The following is a 19,351-nucleotide window of genomic DNA, read 5'->3' on the forward strand; positions in this document are numbered from 1 at the left end:
TTAAATCTTTTAAGACTGTAATGAGGGTTTGAGTAAAACACTCGCAGTTGTGGAGGCGGATTTTGAAGAAATTTATTGGCACAGTTATAGCAGCAATGTGTTCTTGTTTATTTTCAACACTGTTCCCATAACAGTTTGTTTCTATTCGGCACTAAAAAAAAAACAACCTCTGGCTAATAGTAACGTTTAATTTACAGCAAATCAGTTGACATAATGATGACACTTTGAGCTCAGTTGAAGTGATTGTCAGCACAGTTGCGTAAAGTGCATATGCACACAACATAAAGAAAGTGAAACTGAGAAATATTCGAAATCACCAGATCTGCTTTAGTTGCTGCTTTATAGCTACATTCTTAGTGGTTTAGTCTGAAGATACTTGCTGTTTATAAATAGATGCAGTAATGTATGGTTATGGTGGTATGGTTATGTTTCAGGGCCTTAAGGTGGTGACCTTTACAATAAAATATATAACAATGCTTTTTAAATGGTAACACAACTGTACCCAGTTCTCAGTGTTGTAGCATGTTGTTACATTGTGATGTTGAAAAGAAAAAGTACTAAACTGAAATACTGCACTTCTCTGCCTTTTTACAGATAAATATGTTAAATACATTCTACGGAAGTATTTTTTTTTTTTTTTCAAAGGACAGCATTAACAGCCACCAAGCGGATTTAAAGAGACAAATTCTGGCCAGTATTGCACACCTGTTTTCAACCAATTCTGACACATCGGCCGCTGAGCTCTGCCAACTCCACTGCAGGAATATTAGAACATCCACTTGTCAGAGGACCAGTCCAAGAACTCCCTCGCCTCAGTAGAAAGCGGGGTTTGTGTGCTCGATGACACAGCGCCGGCAGTGGCGTCTGACAAACCGCAGAGCCTCTGGCGACACCTCGCAGTCCTGCACGTTGAGAAGCTGCAGCTCGCAGCAGTTGGCTGCCAGAGCTTTGAGCCCTCTGCCCGTCACACTCTCGCAGGCTCTGAGACTCACTCGCCTCAGGCCTTGGCAGTACATAGCCAGCTGCTCCAGCCCGCTGTCCGACACCAGCGGGCACTTACCCACATCCAGAGACTTAAGTTTGGGGCAGCTCCTGGCCAAGTGGCTCAGACCGTGATCCGTCAGCCCCTCGCAACCCCTCGCGTTCAAGTAGCGCAGTCTCGGGCAGTAGCGAGCCACGTAGCGCATGCCCACGTCAGTTATGCGGGTGCAGTGGGCCACGCTCAAGTAGCGCAGGCAGCCCTCCAGGCGGGCGACTTCGCGCAGGCCGAAATCCCCTACCAAGCGGCAGTCACTGAGACTAAGCTCCCGTATCGATGGGCAGTGGAGAGCCAGGTGGCGCAAGGCTTCATCCGTCAGTCTGGTGCAGCGGCGCAAATACAGATGTGTTAGGCGGGGGCAGTGGGAGGCGATAGTTCGCAAGCCTTCATCCTCGAGGGAAAAACAATCGGTCATGTCCAGGTAGTGAATGGAGATCTGCTGGCCGTGTAGGGGGGACAGCTGGAGCGAGGCCTCCTGGGTGAGGCTGATACATGTCACCTTGGAACAGCCTGGAGGAAGAGGAAGCAGCGGTTACCATCCAAAAGTAGATGTTCTTATTTAGAGGATAAGGTCTTAAAACAACCCAGATTCTGCTCATCATGCCTCCTGTTTATAATACTAGCCCTTAAGACAGCCTTTCATAATGTGCTTCTAACGTAAATGATCCACAGTGGTAATGAATTCAAGAGAAGAGAAGAGAAGAGAAGGCCCGAATGCTTGACCCCTACAGTGAGGGTGGCTCTGTTTGGTTGTGGGGGCCTGACTTCGTGTTGGTTTTTCCTTTAATTTGTCACCTGTCAGTACATTCCATGGTTTAACTGAAAGTAAGTTGAGGCTTTAGCAGTCTGAGTTGGCTGAATGAAGTATTTTTAGTACAAAATTCCCTCTTTGGATCAGTCACTCCACCACAGCTCAGGAAAAAAACTTTCTGGGGAAATACAGAGTTACTTAACAAAAAAAAGAAAAACTTTCAGCCTGATAAAAACATTTTTCATTAGACACAGACAGTGGATTTTCTCCCCCATCACTTTTAAAAGTACATTAAGAAGGGATTTCTTGGTGGCCGGTATGAACAGGAGGAATGATGAGAGCAAGCATAAACAGTTTCATTTCATTGTCCATACGGGCATGTGAGTACTGTTTTAAGACAAAAAAATTTTTTTTGTGGTATAATGTGGTATATAAGATAATTTCACTTCTGAATGCTAATAGCAATTGTGAGTTACCACTCGAGGGCGCCAGAGTAAAACCTGCTGCACCTGACTACATGCATGCAACTAGAAGCAATGAAAATGTTTGAGTGCAAACATGAAACAATGAAAACCAAATTGTGATCAGTTTTCCTGGGGGAAAAAATCAAAAGCCGATGTTCTTAGCGGTTAAGAGACTCGATTTGATTATTCTGTGCCTTTCAAATTAAAGCCAGCAGTTTTTTTAAAAAGGCTATTTTTACAACAAAGGGCTTACTTCCTGATGCTAATGGCACAGACTTTGCTCTGCCACCAGAGTTCTGTCCAACTCTATGTTATTTGTGTCGCTTCCTTAATGAAAGCAGCAGACCGCTCTCCTTACTCACGTCGAGGTAAGTTCTGCTTTCAGCTAAAGAAAGCCTTTCTTCTCCCACATGGGAGCTTAAGGTTGGCAGAGCTTCTCCTGCTCCTCTAATGATTTTCCCAGCTTCACTAGAAATGAGAGCGACTGAGGGGAGGAATTCTTTGAGGTAAAGCCACACGTGCGTGATGTAGGGTAGCAGACACTCCTCAATAAAACCGAATGAGCCTACCATTAGCCACCAATCGAGAGAAGATGGCTTTGATTTCTTGTTATAGAGTATGACAAGTGTATTTCTTTTTTACCTGAGAGGTTCAGGTGTTCCAGGTTGGGGCAGCGGGACACCACCTCAAACACAGCATCGTTAGAGATGTTGTAACAGCCGGCGACCTCCAGGCGACGTAGCTCCGGGCAGCACTGAGCCACCACATGCAGCCCTCGGTCGGTGAGCCTTTTGCAGCCGTTCACCATCACCGTCTCCAGGGTCAGACACACATTCGGGGTGTCCTGGCACAGCCGGTGGGTCAGAACCCTGATGGCGCGGTCGGCATGGAGCAGCTCCCCCGTTAGCCGGACGGTGCTCCACAGCCTCGGGTCCCACGCCAGGTTGTACCAGCGGCGGCACACGCGTGCGCAGCGGCACAGCTGGTTGGTGGGGAGATGTGAGAAGATCTGCAGGAGGGTGTGGTCGGGGAGGAGGTCGATGGGTGCGTGGTGGTGGCTCTTCGACTGGCGGGAGCGCGTGTGAGTGCCAGGTTGAGGGTGGACCACGGCGACGGTCTCGGCGGGGGCGGAGGAGGAGGAAGAGGAGTTGGACTCATGGCCGTTACTGGAGAGGGCTGGTGAGGAGAGAGAGGAGGACTTGGATGGAAGGATAAGACCAGGGCTGGGGGTGCTCAGAGTCCGTGTGCTGGAGTCTAAACCTGAATAAAAGGAGAATGTGGAAGGAATGAAAATGGTGGGACAGAATTAGTGTCTGAAGACAAAAAAAAAAAGGTTCTAGAAAAAGAAAATCTCTCCCTTTTAGGTTCAGTTAAATCCCCTTTTTTAGAAACTCTAATTACAGTCACTCACAATTTTTTGGGCTCATTTCAAAGGTCTATGAGCTCTGAAGAGATAGAACTATGTTGGTCTGGGTTCTTTTGTTTTAGTTTTCTTATTTCCAACTATGTTTATCATCTTGGGACCCATCAGTTTTATCTTCCGAGAGGTCCCAAAACCTCTTTTCTCACACAGAACACGCCTTTAACACGATTTAACAGTTGACATGTTGACCTGGTCATTTGGGGGACAAAAAGCAGTCTTTTCATGTTTTCACGAAAAGAATAAAGGTCTCACAAATGTCAAACTTTTCAACTTAGATTCGGCCCTTCATTTTCAGCGCCGTCCTTGAATGTGGAGTAGACTGCAGCTTCAATTAAAAGACAAATCCACCTTAAGAAATATTTTTTTTAATATCATCGTGAGGTTCAGTTCTTTCCAGGAATAACTTTGCAATGAAAACTGTGATTTAACGCTGTACTTAAATGTGACTCATGCACTTTTAATTTCCAATATTTCCCAGAATGACTTTTTCACAATATAAAAAAAAAAAAAAAACATGCCCTCAATGACCATTCTGTCATGGAGAGAGCAGCTAATGGTGATCCCGTTAGTGAGCTACCGCGAAGCAAAGAGTTTCCATGCAATAACTAACTAGCTTAGCATTTTAAAAGGGTACTACAGTAATTTTGTGTTGTACTTCCATAAGGTCGGGGAATTCACATGAGATAGACGGAAAACAAAATGGTCAAAACTGAAGCATGAGAGGCTGACATATACAGGCAATTTTATTTATTAAGTACATTTGGTTCACAGGGAATACTATTATAATAAATACTCTAGCCTTAGTGGGGTCACATAACAAAAACATAAGCTCCTACAGTTCCAATAATGCAACCTATAACATCTTTTTATTAGATCCTCCCTGTCTGGTAGATGCCAACATCTTCTGAACTCCATGCCCTCAGTTTTTAATGCAAGCTTTTTGTGAAGAAACCATCGTCTCCAAGCCCAAGCTGAGATAACCCCGGGGTTATTTTCTCAAGACTCGTCAAATCTCCCTTCAGAGCCAAAGAAGACATTATACAGCTGTTTTCACAGGCTGAGTAGGACTCTCCTCAGAAGAGTACTTTTTAGCATTTAGCATAGCACAGATTCAGCAGCCTACGCCACCCACATTGCAATTGGACCAACAAGTCGGAGACTGAGATGTGTTATGCTAATAGCGGCTGATGTAGCCTCGAGACACTAGCCTCAAGCAGAGATGAGGAGCGGGCTACAGAGGTCTGGGAAGCTCACTTTTCCACATCCCCAGATTTTTTTCATCTTCAAACTTGCAGTCTTCAGACCCAACCGTCGATGACTCAGGTGACATCACATGAGGCAATTTGACAGACTTCACACAGCTCCCCTGGAGCCACAAAGGGCTGTATACAACTTCTTTTCTAAATATGCAGTAGTGCTTTACCAAGAACGGTAAACAGACTTTGATGTGTAAAATTGGTGGAGTTCCCCTTTATCCAGTAAACCGATGCTGATGTGTTAGATTGGTGGAATGGCCCCTTTAAAACATAATATGCTTTGTGGCTACAGGGCACTCTGGACACTAGTCTCACTTCCTCTATTAGTAAGACTCCGCAGTGTTGTGTTTCATACCAAATCCTGATCTTTACCGTTGCTGTTTCAGATCACTGAAATTCATTTCTCCCATTAATCTTCACTGCATCCATCCTGGAAATGACATAATGCCACATTATATTTGTGGGAACAAGAGAAATAGACAGAAAGCCAAGAAAATGGGTCAAAAAGTGCAGGGTTCATGGCGATGGTGCCATAACCACACCGGCTTTTATCATTAATGAAAAGGACTTTCCATGGATCTTGTTATCATGTTTTTGGATGTTGGGGAAAAAATGTGTCACATTTATCTTCCCGGCATTTGCGCAGCAGTCACAGGGACTGTCCATCAGATGAACTCTGTGGCTTCAAAGCGACCAGCTGAGGATATTGGTGCTGGAGCTGACAATGTACAGTTAGCCCTGTGTAAACACTGAGGCTCTCCTGACAGATGTGCACTGATTGCCGCCACGCCTGAAGCCGCAGCTGTGAGAAGCGGTGGCTGGATTCCATCACCGTGGCGTGAGACGGCGGAGCCCCTCGGCCTCGCAAGCCGGGGCGTCGGATCTGATCCCCGGGATTGACCCATCACACTGGGACACTCGAGCGCTCTTTTTCTGATGCTATCTGTGGCTCCCCATCCCCCCTCCAATTTGTCTTGTCCAGTCTCGAGGAGTTCAGTTGGATTGATGGTCATCGCTAAAAGCATTTCAAGTAGTCACGTGTATGATGTCACTTCCAGCTGTCCAACTACGAGTCCGCAGGCTTTATGTGCATGAAATGAGGCGTTATCATCTTTCAAAACATTTACAAAGTGTTGAAACTGTTCTTGAGTTAAGACTATTATTCCAAAAGGCAATATATCCTGATGTCCTGATTAAAGGCTTTTACTTATGTGCCTAATATTATTTTACTCCAACAAAGGTTCCAAGAACTCAGAAACTTTTTTGGGAACGTACCACAAAAGATTAAATTTATGTTGTTAGTATTAAAATGCAGTTAACACAACAACAAAACACCAACTGGCCCCTTTCCACTAAACCAGTGTTTCTGGGCTGTAGTTCCTCAAAGTTCCTGATCTTGTAGAATTTATGGATGTTGTTGACTTGTTGACAGAACTGTAGAGAGTGATGACGCAATTTACGCTGCATGGGGGAAAAAAGACAATTAATCCATTTTGGTCAGGTATTTCACTTTAGTTCTGACCATAACAATGTCTTGGACACAATAACAAGAACTCCACATGGCCCTTTAGTAGCACAAGAACTTTTCTAGGAACCAAATTGTCCTGCATTTTAACTTTCCCTGGTTTGTAGATCCCCAAAACCCCTAAAACAGTCCATGTTTAAGTACCTTCTGATGATCTGGGAACTACTGGAGAGAAATAAGGTGGGAAAAGACAAGCCCTAAGTGTATTAAAGTAATTCAGACTGTGAGCAAGGCGTGGCTGTCACTAGTATGAAAATAAGGAGAGTTATGGAGCTGAATTCCCAATAAGGCTAACTAAGAGCAAGATAAAGAGAGACAAACAGAGAAAGCTAGCGGGAGTAGCTAAACTTAATTGGCTAATTCTTTCAATGTGGTTATGTACAAAACAATGGAAAAAAAGCCACTCATCAGATTCTCGATATTTTGCAGGAGAGGCCACAATTACTCTAGTATTGTTGTCTCGGCGAGTGCCAAAACTGCGGCTCACACAAAGCCGTCACTTTTTAATCCTTCAGCAGTCTAATTTCTCTAATCTTGGTTTTTCAGATCGCATGGAGTATAAACAGGAATGGCTGAAATTGACTTTTGGCACTTGATTTTGTTTCTGAGTTGAGTTCCTGTGGCTCCTTATTTTCAGGGTCCAATTGTGGTCAAGAACAGTCCAAGACTTGAGTCACCTTTAGATATTTTCACTATCTGATATCCAGCTATGATTCCTGTACACTGGTATAACTTTATCAACACTGTGATAACTTTGTAATAACTTTCTTCAGTTCTAGTCCCGCTCATGCAGATTGAACCGTGTTGGTTAATGGAGGCTTCAGGTCCGACAGTCAGCTGCTTCCACACAGTGTATGTCAGCATCTTCATGACAAATGGACAGCATCCTGCTTGTCATGTGGATTTGTGTGCAGGGACAGACAACTGGGCAGTGACACCGTCCTTATGACTGTCCTGCAGATCGGTATTCCAGACCTTGGGCCAGTTTGCCTCCCCGTCCGGCCTCTGATGACATCCACAGACTCGTCCTCTCGGGAACATGTCCACCGATTCACGGCTACTTTAAAAAATCCCTCTCGTGTGCCTTCAAATTCTCACTCGCGTCCAGGTTCGAGCAAGCGCTGCTGTCTAACCGGCGCTGCGTGTTAATCAAACTAATCAATCATAGTTTAGCTAGTTCATCTTATAGGAGGACGTTGGGATTTAATCATTCTTGTGGGATACAGTTGACCTCAGTTTGGGTTTAATCCATCACATTCTGGTGGGTGGTCTGCCTATTATTAGTTCAACTTTAAATTTGTTGGATTATTTCCTTGAGGTCATCTAGTTTATCTTGGCCCGCGTTCTTTAGCTTAATACAAAGGATTTAATGGTCTGAGGTCATTATAAACACCTCATCTATTTCGAATTTCACACACCTGTCCAAATATTTCATGACAATAGTGGTGCAGGTTTTTTTTTTTCTGTTTATTCAAGTACACTGCAAGTATTGCAAGATTCCTAAGTTAATACCTAGTGATTGTGGATTTATCCAGCATGCCGGGAACCACACACTATGCAACACAGAGTTAGACAAGCAAGTGGAAATCTGTATATTTTTTGCCAACTGTTCTATTCAATTGTTTTCATTAAATAATAAGAATAGTAATGATGTAATCTCATCTATTTAGGGTTACATATCTGAATTCCAATATCAGTCCTGTGACATCAGTACAAAAAGATCTAGTCTTTCTGATGCAAAAAGTGCATCAACATCCAGCAGATCAGATTTTCCACAGGGCCGTGTGCAGACGCATTTCTTGAGTCATTAGTTTTGATGGATGAATGAGGCTTTTTTTTTATTTTTTTATTGGCCAAATCCAAACTATTGTGATGAATCTGCACGCAGGAGACAAACTCTTCTGCCACTGGCTAAGGAGCCACTTCCAAATTGTGTAATTACATGTGTCACTGATCATAAGAGTGCTCCAATCCCGGGGAGAAACACAGTGCTACTAATTAGACTACTACCCCCCCCTTCCTTACCATTCCCTCAGAGTCACACTTCCACACACAGCTGGTGAGAGAAGTTAAATGAAGACAGATTCACAGTTTGTTAGTGGATTTTGGATAGATAGCACCTGGGTCTCTTTAAGGACACCCAGGTGTTATCTATCTGTTTTTTTTTCTAGCTTAGCACGGCATCTGTTTATCCAATCACCATTAGCAATCGATGCTGTGCACACAATAACAACTGTTCAAGTTGCTGACAATGATCTTATGACCAAAGTATTCACTTTTCATACACATTTTCATGCATGTGTCACTTCTGGATATGATATTATTTTTTCCTTTTAGCATCTGAAGAACCTCTACTAGTTTTTTTTTGTTTTTTTTGGTGTCCAAACCTTTTTTCTGATGCATTTGCAATCCACATTTTCCCATATTCTCACACAACAGACATTTGCAAGGAATCTTAGCAATTAGACACGCAGTCCCGGCTCTACAGTAAGAAAACATATTGTTTCAAAGCCAGCCATGCAGACACTGTCTAAATGAAGAGCTGTGGAGGTCAGACATAAAAAGTGTGAACGCAAAAATGTTTAAAAATAAGGAACAAACACAGTTCATCAAGCGCAAAAAGTATAATATCATTTCTGAAAAAGCTGAGAATTTTTCTCTGAAGTGCACACACCTCATAAAATTAACTTTCTTTAAAAAATGAAACACTACTACTTCTGGTATGACTACTAATATTGCTGTACTGTATATAACTTAAAGAGTCAAACTAATTTTACGAAACAAAAACTCTTTAAGTCAAAATTCTCAATTATATAACCAATAGTTCTTTCAACTTTCAACTGTATCGCATGTGAGTGGCCCTTGACTTAATCCCACTACAGTTTCCAAGGACAAAAATGGACTTCATGCTTAAATTAAAAGGCAACAGACATGAGAAGTCCTTGACGTGCTATGGATGATAATCATAACAGCTGATGAGCTTGCGTGTCAACGAAAAACTCTATCCGTTAATAAAGACCACCTGATACAACCGAAAGCTCGAATATAAGTAGTAAGAAGTAAGTAAGAATAAACGTTCTTGTAACTCTCCGTTACAGCTGAAATCTGTATAAATCAAGCAGTGGTGTTGTGTTTTATATCTCTGTATCAGTGCAAACCTATCATTAACAGAACAAATACCATGCAGCTGTTAAACTGCTCTTGAAGGGAGTGTAAGTGCACATGGTGGAAGATTCAGTTTGGTTTAGGAAATCAAAGGAGAAACAGTGGAACATCTGGTCTTTACCCTGGACAAAGAACAACGGAACAGTGGTGAAATGAAAGAGAAACTCATGCATTTTGAATGTGCATATAGCCACAGCAAGGCATACTTGGCTGAAATCATTTGCCACTAATACCCAAATCTATGCTGATCCACAGCAGTGCTGCAGCAGGATCCTATTAACATCAACTTAGCCTTACTTCTGAGACACATCTGGATCGTGCTTTGAAACCAGAAGTTTAATGTAAATCAATCGAAGTGATCACTGAAAAGACAAAAAAAACCCGCCTGCGTGATGAAGAGGCCGCAGCTGGATGTTCGGAGTGATGTCGCCTTAATGACAAAAACCTGATGAACTTGAAAAAAAAAAAAGAATCGCACAAAAACAGATTTCAGGGCCTCTAAAAGAAAATAGGGGCAAGAGGGAAAGAAAGAGGGAAGATAAATTGGCAAAAGAGTCTGCAGACTTTACCAGAGACAGAGACAAGTGCACAGGCAGGGTCAATCCAGACTTTGACGCAGCCTGGTCATAAACTAAAGCTATAGGGATTCTTTTCAGGATCTTGCAGTGCTGTGAAGCTCTGCTAAGACCCTGTCTGGAGCTTGCAGGATTATTACTGCTGCATCTGGCAGAGCAGACCAATCCATTACCTCAATGCCATTAGCCCTGTGACATGTTCCTGCTCTGCAAGCTTCACTGTGCTCCTCCCTGCCAAGACCGGGACGGGGTGGTGTTGTGAATCAAGAGATTCTCATTTTCTACTCTTAAGTGATGAAATCAAATCCGATACAAGAGGGGTGAAGTGTAAGAAAGAATGAAGTATCGGCTAATAAAAAACAACCAGGCAGTAAAAGAAAGAGAATCAAAAGCACAATTGATTTATCAGCACTAAACGGTTACATGCTCCAGTTTTTTAAAGGGAAACATCCGACTGAGAGAGAGAGAGAAAGAACTCCTGGGATAAAAAACATCTGTCTGTCTTGGGTTTTATTGAATACATGGAAGTTGATATTAGCGTACAGTGTGGCGGCCGGGCTATCAGCAAAGCCTTCACTACAGGAAGGTCTTACGTCACTGGACAACCTGAAAGACAATAGGGCCCGCTGGTTCCTTTACAATGTGCACACTTGGACAGGAAACAGACTCCTTAGCTCCACACAACCCCCACAACTCCAGTACTTCTGGACTGCAGCTATTCTCACACTCACTCAGTCTCGAGATTCATTTTCGGAGCTCGCGCAGCAGCAGCAGATTCGGCCATACATACGCCAACAATCTTTCCCCACAACACGACTAATTTCCTCAAGGGAGTTTTCCGCCTCTTAAAGCCCTTCTGTCAGTTCAAAAGACACAAACGTCTCCCCACTCTGCCCTCGTCACTTTATAAATCCTCAGCTGAGGAGGACAGCAGACGCTCGGATATCTTAAAGCCACATTTGAGGACGTGATCTGCTCAAAGGCACTCCTTCAGAAAATGAGCACTTGTGTCGGTCTATTCATCACGGCACAGATTTTTCCAGAATAGAGATGACAGTTCAGATCCAAAAGCAATTTGGCACCATGCAAAATGGATCTGGCCTTTGGCGAATCACTGAAATTCAAGATGATGTAATTTTTTTTTACAGGTTGTTAAATCAGGATGTCAAAGATTGGGCGAGTATAAGAATCATGTGCATGACATGCCATTCTGTACAGTTTATCCGGTTTGGCAGCAGTGTGAGAGGAGGGTTAGGGTGTGGAGTGACAGTCATGTTAAATGGCTGAGCAGGGTAACGTTGGCCACGCACAGCACCAAGAAGAAGTGCACATCAGACAGGAATGGAAAAAAAGCGAGCGCTGGCCTAAACGGTTGATTTGGTTGTGATGAGGAGCAAATGTAATGATCTCATGTGGTTGAAGCAACAGAACAAGGGAAGTGCTGGAACTTTTGCGGTCATAAACGCCTGACAAAAAAAAAAGAAGAGTTCACTTTAACTCCAGAAAGAGGTTATTTTGCATCAAATGGTAGAAGAGCCTTTATTGAAAGAGAAAACTCCTCAATTTCTTCTATTTTTGAAGAAAAGGGTACAGTCTGACAAAGAAATCTTTTTATTTTATGTGTTTAAATGAAGTGAAAGGAATAGTTTAAGATATATGGAATACGCTTACTTGCGCTACTTCCGAGAGTTTGATGAGAAGATTGATTCCACGCTCATTTCTGTAATATAAATATATATAAATATGAACCTATTCATGGGTTTTATCAGGTCCTTTTCCACAGGTGTATACAATCACCTAGATTATGAATGCAGACTGCATGGTGCTTGATTAATACACCTGTGGAAAGGGACCTGATGAAACCCATGAATTGCCAGCAGGTGATAAGCTTACATTGTACAACTGGAAGCAGGGAGAAACGGCTAGCCTGGCTCTGTCCAAAGTAAAAAAAAGTGACCCGTAATTCTACAATTTGTCCTTTTAAATTTTCTGTAAACAACATACAACTTGTTTATTTGTGCAATGTAGAGCCTCTACTAAGCAGGTTGCAACCTAGCCTGTCTAACTAGACTAAGTAGTCTAGTCCTCTGCTTAATTATGCTAAGCTAATTTGCTGCTGGCTGTACCTCCATATTAAAATGGTATCAAATCTCACTTTTGGCAAGAAAGCTAAATTTACAAAATGTGCAGAACTATGAGTTTGCCTGCCTGTGTCAGAATAAATCAGGTTTCTTTATTACTGTCTGAAAGTTAAAATACGCATGCATTTTAAACCATATGAACTTATTGTCCCGGTAACAAATTAGATATACTAACAAGCTCTGCTACCTTGGAGAGATTTTTTCCATCCTAAGTAACTTATGTACAATCCTGACAAAATGCTAAGTGGGAGTAAATAGTAGAAAATAAATAGAGAGAAGCTCAGAGAGCTAGCATGTTCCTGTTCGGGTAAGCGTGTTAGGGGCCAACCTGTCAGCTATAGTCACCGACATGCAGAATAATTCTGCTAGGCCACTTTCGGGCCTCAAAAGACTTTAAAGGAAGTTTGCCTACCATCCAGAAAGCCTGTATTTTTAACATTGTCCCCATAGTTTCCAGGGTCTGTGATGGCTATCAAGGACGTATGATGTTCCAGGCCTAAGATGGAACCTGAGTCATGAAAAAGGACAACCTGAACAACCAAAATGAATGTTTTTTCCATCAACGAAAGATGAAGTAAAGCTTTCGAGTGATCGTTTTCCTTCGCATGAAAGTTCAAAGTAATTCAGTTGCTCTGGTTGTTCAAAAAACATGGTTCAATTTATCCAACCAAGACACCTTCAAGAACTGTGTAGATTTTCCCCTCATTTTTGTGCCATTGCAGCTTCAGCCACAACTGACACTTCCATGCTTACGTAATGAAACAAACCACAGGATGAAAAGAGGGGAGGGGAAGTCCAATGTGTCAGTTCAGCTGGTTCACAACTGTAGCCGTGCTGCCACATTAAAGCCCGAAGACCCAGGTGTATCACAGTAAAAACATCGCTCGCGAGCCAAAATCTTACAGGAAGCAAGCGTGCGTTTCGGCCAGGTGGCGTCTTTCCCAACTCCTGTCAAACATCCTCCTGTAGTAGAACTGAAAGATGTGACCCTGTTGAAGAAAATGGCAAACGCATTCAAAACAACAGGGCCAGCGCTTCCTCCCTGAGACAGAGAATGAGAAGACGGAGCAGTAATCAGAGAAGAGTTATGAGATGGAGCCCACTGAACTGCCTTTCCTTAGCTTCACCCCCACCCACCCCTCCTCCAACTAAACTGCTTTCACTTGTTTTCTTTTTCTTTTCGCCGCCTTGTTCTGTGCTTTTTCGCTCAGATTTCCTGGCCCTTGGAGCGGTAAAAAGGAAGGGGGAGGAGCGAGGACAGCTGATGGAGAAAATCTGGGGAAAACAGCTTTGGCATTCTTTGCCTCTCTGTGTTCTCTCTCTTCACGTAGACAATTTCCAATGAGGATTAGAAGTAAAGCACTGATATCTCACATTGCAATTGCTATAGGCTTTTTGAAAAGGTCCTCAAATAACTGCAGGCGGCTGCTTTGTGTCCTAAGTCAAAATGGTGAAAAGGCTTTTCCTTCCACCAGCACGGCCTGCATTTACAAACTTCTCCAGGCTGCGGATTTATGTGCATAAAGCGAATCTACAAAAAAATGTTTCCTCTAATCCTCAACAAGATAGTCAATTACCTGCCAAACATTTCCCTTGAAAAACATCTTAACAAACTGCCTGTGTGAGAACTTTCAACACAGCAGAACAAATTGGATTGAGTTGTTAGAAAAAAAGATACATTCGTCACACCAGCTAAAAAGTTTGCCCAGAGATGTTTGGCTTAAAAGATATACTGCAGTAAAGACTACTGACGAATGATAGAAATTACTTTTACAACATAAGTGGGGGACAATAACTTAAATCTTCTCTCTGCAGTTAAAATGTCCCAATGGCAACAACACACACAAACACCTCACTGCAGCCTCTTTCGTATCTGGCAGGGCAAAAATCAACAGTGAAACACTATATATCTGCTTGGGTAAACACAAGTAAATGGGTCATCAGCGCGTATGGTTAGTTTACAGATGGAGTGTGAGGAATCTGTTGCCTTTGGGAGGGCAAAAATATTAACATGTTGGAGACAGGAGCTTTCTGGAGGGGCTGTTTAGACTGCGCAGCTGACCCTCGCACCGCCGGCGCCTTCACAACAGCTAGGGAATACTGTTAACTATGACTGATCAATACTAGTAGTGTGTATTGCTATGATATTATTATATGAGAGTCTGTGATTCCATCATTGTCTTTTTAAAGTCAAATAAAAAAAAACATTAGGTCAAAAGTCAGATTGAAAACACCTGTGTGGGTGTGGTGAGCAAGTCACTATAGCTGTCAAATACATGTAGTGCAGTAAAAACTACAATATTTCCCACTAAAATATATGAGTATAAAGCTGCATAATATGGAAATACAAGTACAAGTACCTCAAAGTTGTAGTTAAGTTGTATTTGAGCAAATGTACATTGTGAGATTTCACTACATATTCTCACGAAAACGCCTTAGTGAATAACAAATATGTCAAAATCAAAAAGTCCGTCAGCACCCACCTCTGGAGGCCTGACCTGGGGGTTCGGCCGGGTGAGCCCTGGGGTGCCAGGAGCCAAACCAGGCGAGAAAACCCCCTCGGTGATGTTGGACTGAAGGCAGACTGGAAACTACAGTGACTCACAACCGTCTCTTGAGGTACAAAGAGGTATTATGAGACAGGACAGGCAGAAGCTAGCGGATTAACATGCTAACTCCAGTCGATTTCTCTGCAATGCAACACAAAGACGTCTTTGATATAACGACACAACAGTTTTAAACTTTCAAACAACTAAGTTGAGTAGGCGGTCCTGGGCACAAGACCTCCGAATGTTGTCTAAGTGATTGAATCTCAATGCGTCCCAATGCATTCTCACCTGTACTTAGAGCTGTTCGCTTTTGATCGGTTCACCCAGGTGTAAGCAGGGCCATGGCTTGAGTTAAAATGACTGATTTTGCAACCAGCTTGACATGCAAAGTTGAATGGGTATATATCATATATGTTTGTATTTGTGCACTGAAGACACGGAACACCTTGTAGATGTTTTAAAATTATTTCAAATATGCTAATCTTCATGTCAGGGACTTGTAAAGCATCCTGCAGAATTTGATGTTTTGCACTACGACAAAGAAGACAAATTGTCATGTTTGACTGGTCCAAATTGGCCTGATATTGAGTCGTCTAATCTTGGCATTAGGTGCTTGTACACTAGGGTTGTAAATAATGACTTTAAAAAGGAAACAAAGATCTGTGAGGAGGAAGAATCTAAATCTCATCCTGCTTTTGATAATTGCACAAATCGTGACATTTACAGTGTAATCTTCTACTACAGTGTTTTCTGGTGTGAAACGACAGAGTAAGATTTTCCCCCTCACTGTTATCACTGTTGGTCCTTGGCAGACAGAAAGGAAGCCAGCACGTTCATTGTTCCCACCATTCCCTTCCCCAGCTACCTTCCTGGTGCCATTATAAATGGGTGAAGGAGCTGACCCCTATAAGCATGGCTGCTTTGACATGATCAACGCCCCTGAGTCTGCGTTGCATCAGTGGCTAAAGCTTGGCACAGGGTCCAGCAGATACAGGAGGATCAAACCGGTCTTTTAGAGTTACGACACGCGGGCCGAACATCTCAGGGTGTTGTCAGTTGAGCTCCTGCCATGTCTGAGCCACATTCCTAAGGTACCCTGAGTTCGGCGGTGCCAAAGCAAACCCTTGAGGCCCAGACAGGGTCACAGTGTAACCCCTGCTGGGGTATACTCAGTTTCATCCCACAGGAAGGATTTACTGTCCAAGAACTGTTCCTTTCAGTCTGCAGCTAATAAGCAACTCAACTGGGTCAGGCCACCACAAGCTCGTCTAAATAATAAATGAAAACAGAGACGCGTCGCAAAAACTTGCCAGATGACTGCCCGCCTCGGTTTGTTTTCAGAAGTAGAATGAGTGTAACTTCCTAAAGTTGATTTTGTGGGAACACATATTGGAGCAGTGAAGGAGGACAGGCCTACTTTCCATCTGTATGCTGATATTAGTGTTGGACAATATTTCAATATTATGATTTATTGACTTTTAAGCCACTACGTGAAGAGATTGGAGATGATTATAGCATCTTTCAGATTTTTCTGGTGGCATAAATTTTGATTTGTAGAAAAATGAAACAATTCTGGTTAGAACTGGTGCAGTTTCCAGCCATTCATTCTCAGTGGTGCTGGTTTGGAAGGCTTTAAGGAACATTGGGTATCTTTTGAAAGATAATTTAATCTTTCTTTTACAAATGAAAAGCTGAATCTATAAGCATTACAGTGTGCTTTTTCTCAATTTGGTACACTTTTGCAGGGGTTTTGCAGACACAACCGTACTTGTTCTGGTATGACTAGCAGCTTATGGTGGATAATGTCATTGTTAGTTAACTTATAGATATTGCTGTGGAACTAACATGACTTGATGACTCTTCTCTGCTATTACACTGTGTTTTAACATTTGCCATTATCAAGTAATTGACATGTATGGGCACCAGGTCAAAAGTTATATTGTGGCTTTAAGTGGGGTTGTATGGTTCAGTTGTCCAAAATATAATTTCAAGCAAGCCATAATTAAAAACAAAAGGAGAATGATGTAACACATAACAGTGGAGCACAGTTCACTGCATTAAATATCAGTTTGACTACTTTACATGTAAAAGATATTTTCATAACCTGAAGCGTAATAATTTTAAGAAACTGTGTGGTATTGGTTTTAACTATATGTCTCTGCTCTATGTAGAAAAATGTCTTATTTATTTAGGCTAAAATGAATCAAAACTGCATCGCCTTACATGAAGAATGCTGAAACTGGGTGGTATGTCAGTCTGGATTTGTTCAATGAGTCAGTGATATAGAAAATGACTTTGACTGTTTTCTTTTGTCAATTTTACTGGGAACCACAAAACACGTTTTTTCATAAGATAAAAATGGAGACGATGTTAGATGTTCATGGACAAACCAGTAACGTTAGCCAGTTACTTGGACGAAGCCTAGGAGATGAGGAAAAATCATCAGGATAAAGTTTCTTCTTGTTTCATTGCATTTTCTTTCTTCTGCCATTGAAAAATGTCTCCGAAAATTTGCGTAATGTAGATGCATAATACTGTGACTGTTACTAGAAAACATTTGTAATTATATATAGTTATATTTGGATGTTTGATATTGCAGTGAACTCACTAACTAACTTAGTAACTAAGTATATTAATGCAGCAGCTGTGACATTGCTGCAGCATGAGGATGCTGTGTAAGACCCTAATATGAATACTCCCAGTGTGTGGTGGGGAAACAGCCCAGACTGCTTCCTGATTAGTTTAGTGGACCACAGGACAAGGTGGGCAAAGAACTGTGTGATCTGCCACTGTGTGTGTGTGTAAGTACATGAACTCACACACGGTACGCATGTGTGTGTATTTGTGTATGTGAATGTGTGTGTGTCTTTTAAAGGAGGGGGGATTTGCCTGTGGCCGTGGCGGTTCCAGACCATGTAATTACTCCCACTTAGCATGGAGAAAAAAATAACAATTTCAGTCATAACACAGGAGGGAAATTATGGTTGGGAAGCCACTGGCCATGGTCTATACTATATATTCCTATCTGCACAGGTTGTTCTCCAAGCAGACACATTCAGGACAATTATCAATTTCCCCAAAATACTCTGGGTGAACTTCCAGCAGCTCCTCAATGGACGGATCCGAGTGAGTCAGCATTTCCAGGGAAGTTGAATGAGTAACAGCGATCTGCCTCGTCCTAATGCACACTCGCAGGAGGACGGTACATCTTACTCTGCATTTAGTGAGGTTAATCAGTGAATTAACCTCACTAAAACAAACTAACTGACACACATCTTGCGTGAAACCAAAAAGCACATCGGATGTCTCGTGAGGAGCTGCTCTCCCTGCTCCCTTTTCCTCCTCTCTCTGAGAACACCTTGAAATCTTCAGATGAGTGGCAGTTATAAACACAGGCTGTAGCTGGTATTTGTTTTCTTGTGGGCAGCTCCAAACCACAAGAATACTACATTCATCATGCCAGAGCAAATTTAAGATTGGTGATGACAATGCATGAGAGGAACGGGGTGACTACATATGTGTATGAGCGTGCAAAACCGGCGGTGAGTCACTGGTCAACTCGGAGAAAGACAAGAGACCATAGAACAAAGGGAGAGAGACCATAATGTGTGTGTGGAGGGTTTGATAAGGTTTTTGATCAACATCAATGAGTCATGATTACTTCACTGGGTTCTGAGATTTAATTTTCCCTACTGACTTCTGAGCCATATTCCTTTAACATTTCCTGCTCAGTGGAAGTCTAACACACTCACCGAACCTGTACAGCATTGTGAGACATGCAGTAAATGAGCTTTGGGATGCTATATATTCATGTTACTGATAACTGCAAGGACATATTTAAAAGGTGCTGTTTAACTAATAAAAATGAGTCTGCTATACTAAATGCTTAAAGGTTACATTTAGGAGGATCTATTGACAGAAATGGGAAATAATATGTATAACTGTTTTAGTGATTTAGTGCATAGAATTGTGTTTTTGTTACCTTAGGATGAGCCTTTTGTATGTAGAAATGAAAGGGACTGTCTTCAGGGAGGCCACCATGTTAAACTGCCATGTTTCTACAGTAGCCCAGAATGGACAAACCAAACACTAGATCTAGATAGGGCCTTTCACATTTTGGGTCATTCTTGCAGCCACCGTAGTTACTCCTACACGCTTAGAACGGGACGGTGAGGAGTGGGCGTTGCAATCAGCTGCTACACAGCTAGATCCTTTAATGTGGATCAGTCATGATGGCTTTGATGTCTCTGTGACTGTGACAACAGTTGAAACAGTAAAAACAGCAGGGGGTGTACGGTAACTCGCCTTGTAGTGTGTGTCCCATGTAGGTTGAGTCCTTGCTGCAGTGGTGCAGGTTCGGTTCCAGCCTGCGGCCCTTTGCTGCGTGTTGTCCCTCTCTCTTTATCTTTATCTTCTTTCCCGTCTATCTTTACCTGTCCTATCAAATAAAAGCATAAAAAAGC

General features: G+C 42.5%; 1 protein-coding gene across 1 annotated transcript in view; it reads right to left on the bottom strand.

Annotated features, from left to right (window-relative positions):
- Positions 1 to 56: 56 nt before the first annotated feature.
- The window catches only part of LOC118323258 (F-box/LRR-repeat protein 7-like), a 25,440-nt gene continuing 6,145 nt past the window's right edge, over positions 57 to 19,351 (bottom strand). The window contains exons 3-4 of the mRNA XM_035655203.1: positions 2,897 to 3,514; positions 57 to 1,549 (exon numbers count right to left, since the gene is read on the bottom strand). Of these exons, the coding sequence (XP_035511096.1) occupies positions 813 to 1,549; positions 2,897 to 3,514 (1,355 nt within the window). The 3' untranslated portion in view covers positions 57 to 812. The remainder of the gene's footprint in view (positions 1,550 to 2,896; positions 3,515 to 19,351) is intronic.

The sequence above is a fragment of the Morone saxatilis genome, unplaced genomic scaffold (genome assembly GCF_004916995.1).
Source record: "Morone saxatilis isolate NCDOM2014 unplaced genomic scaffold, NCSU_SB_2.0 Contig0, whole genome shotgun sequence".
Taxonomy (NCBI): Eukaryota; Metazoa; Chordata; class Actinopteri; family Moronidae; genus Morone; species Morone saxatilis.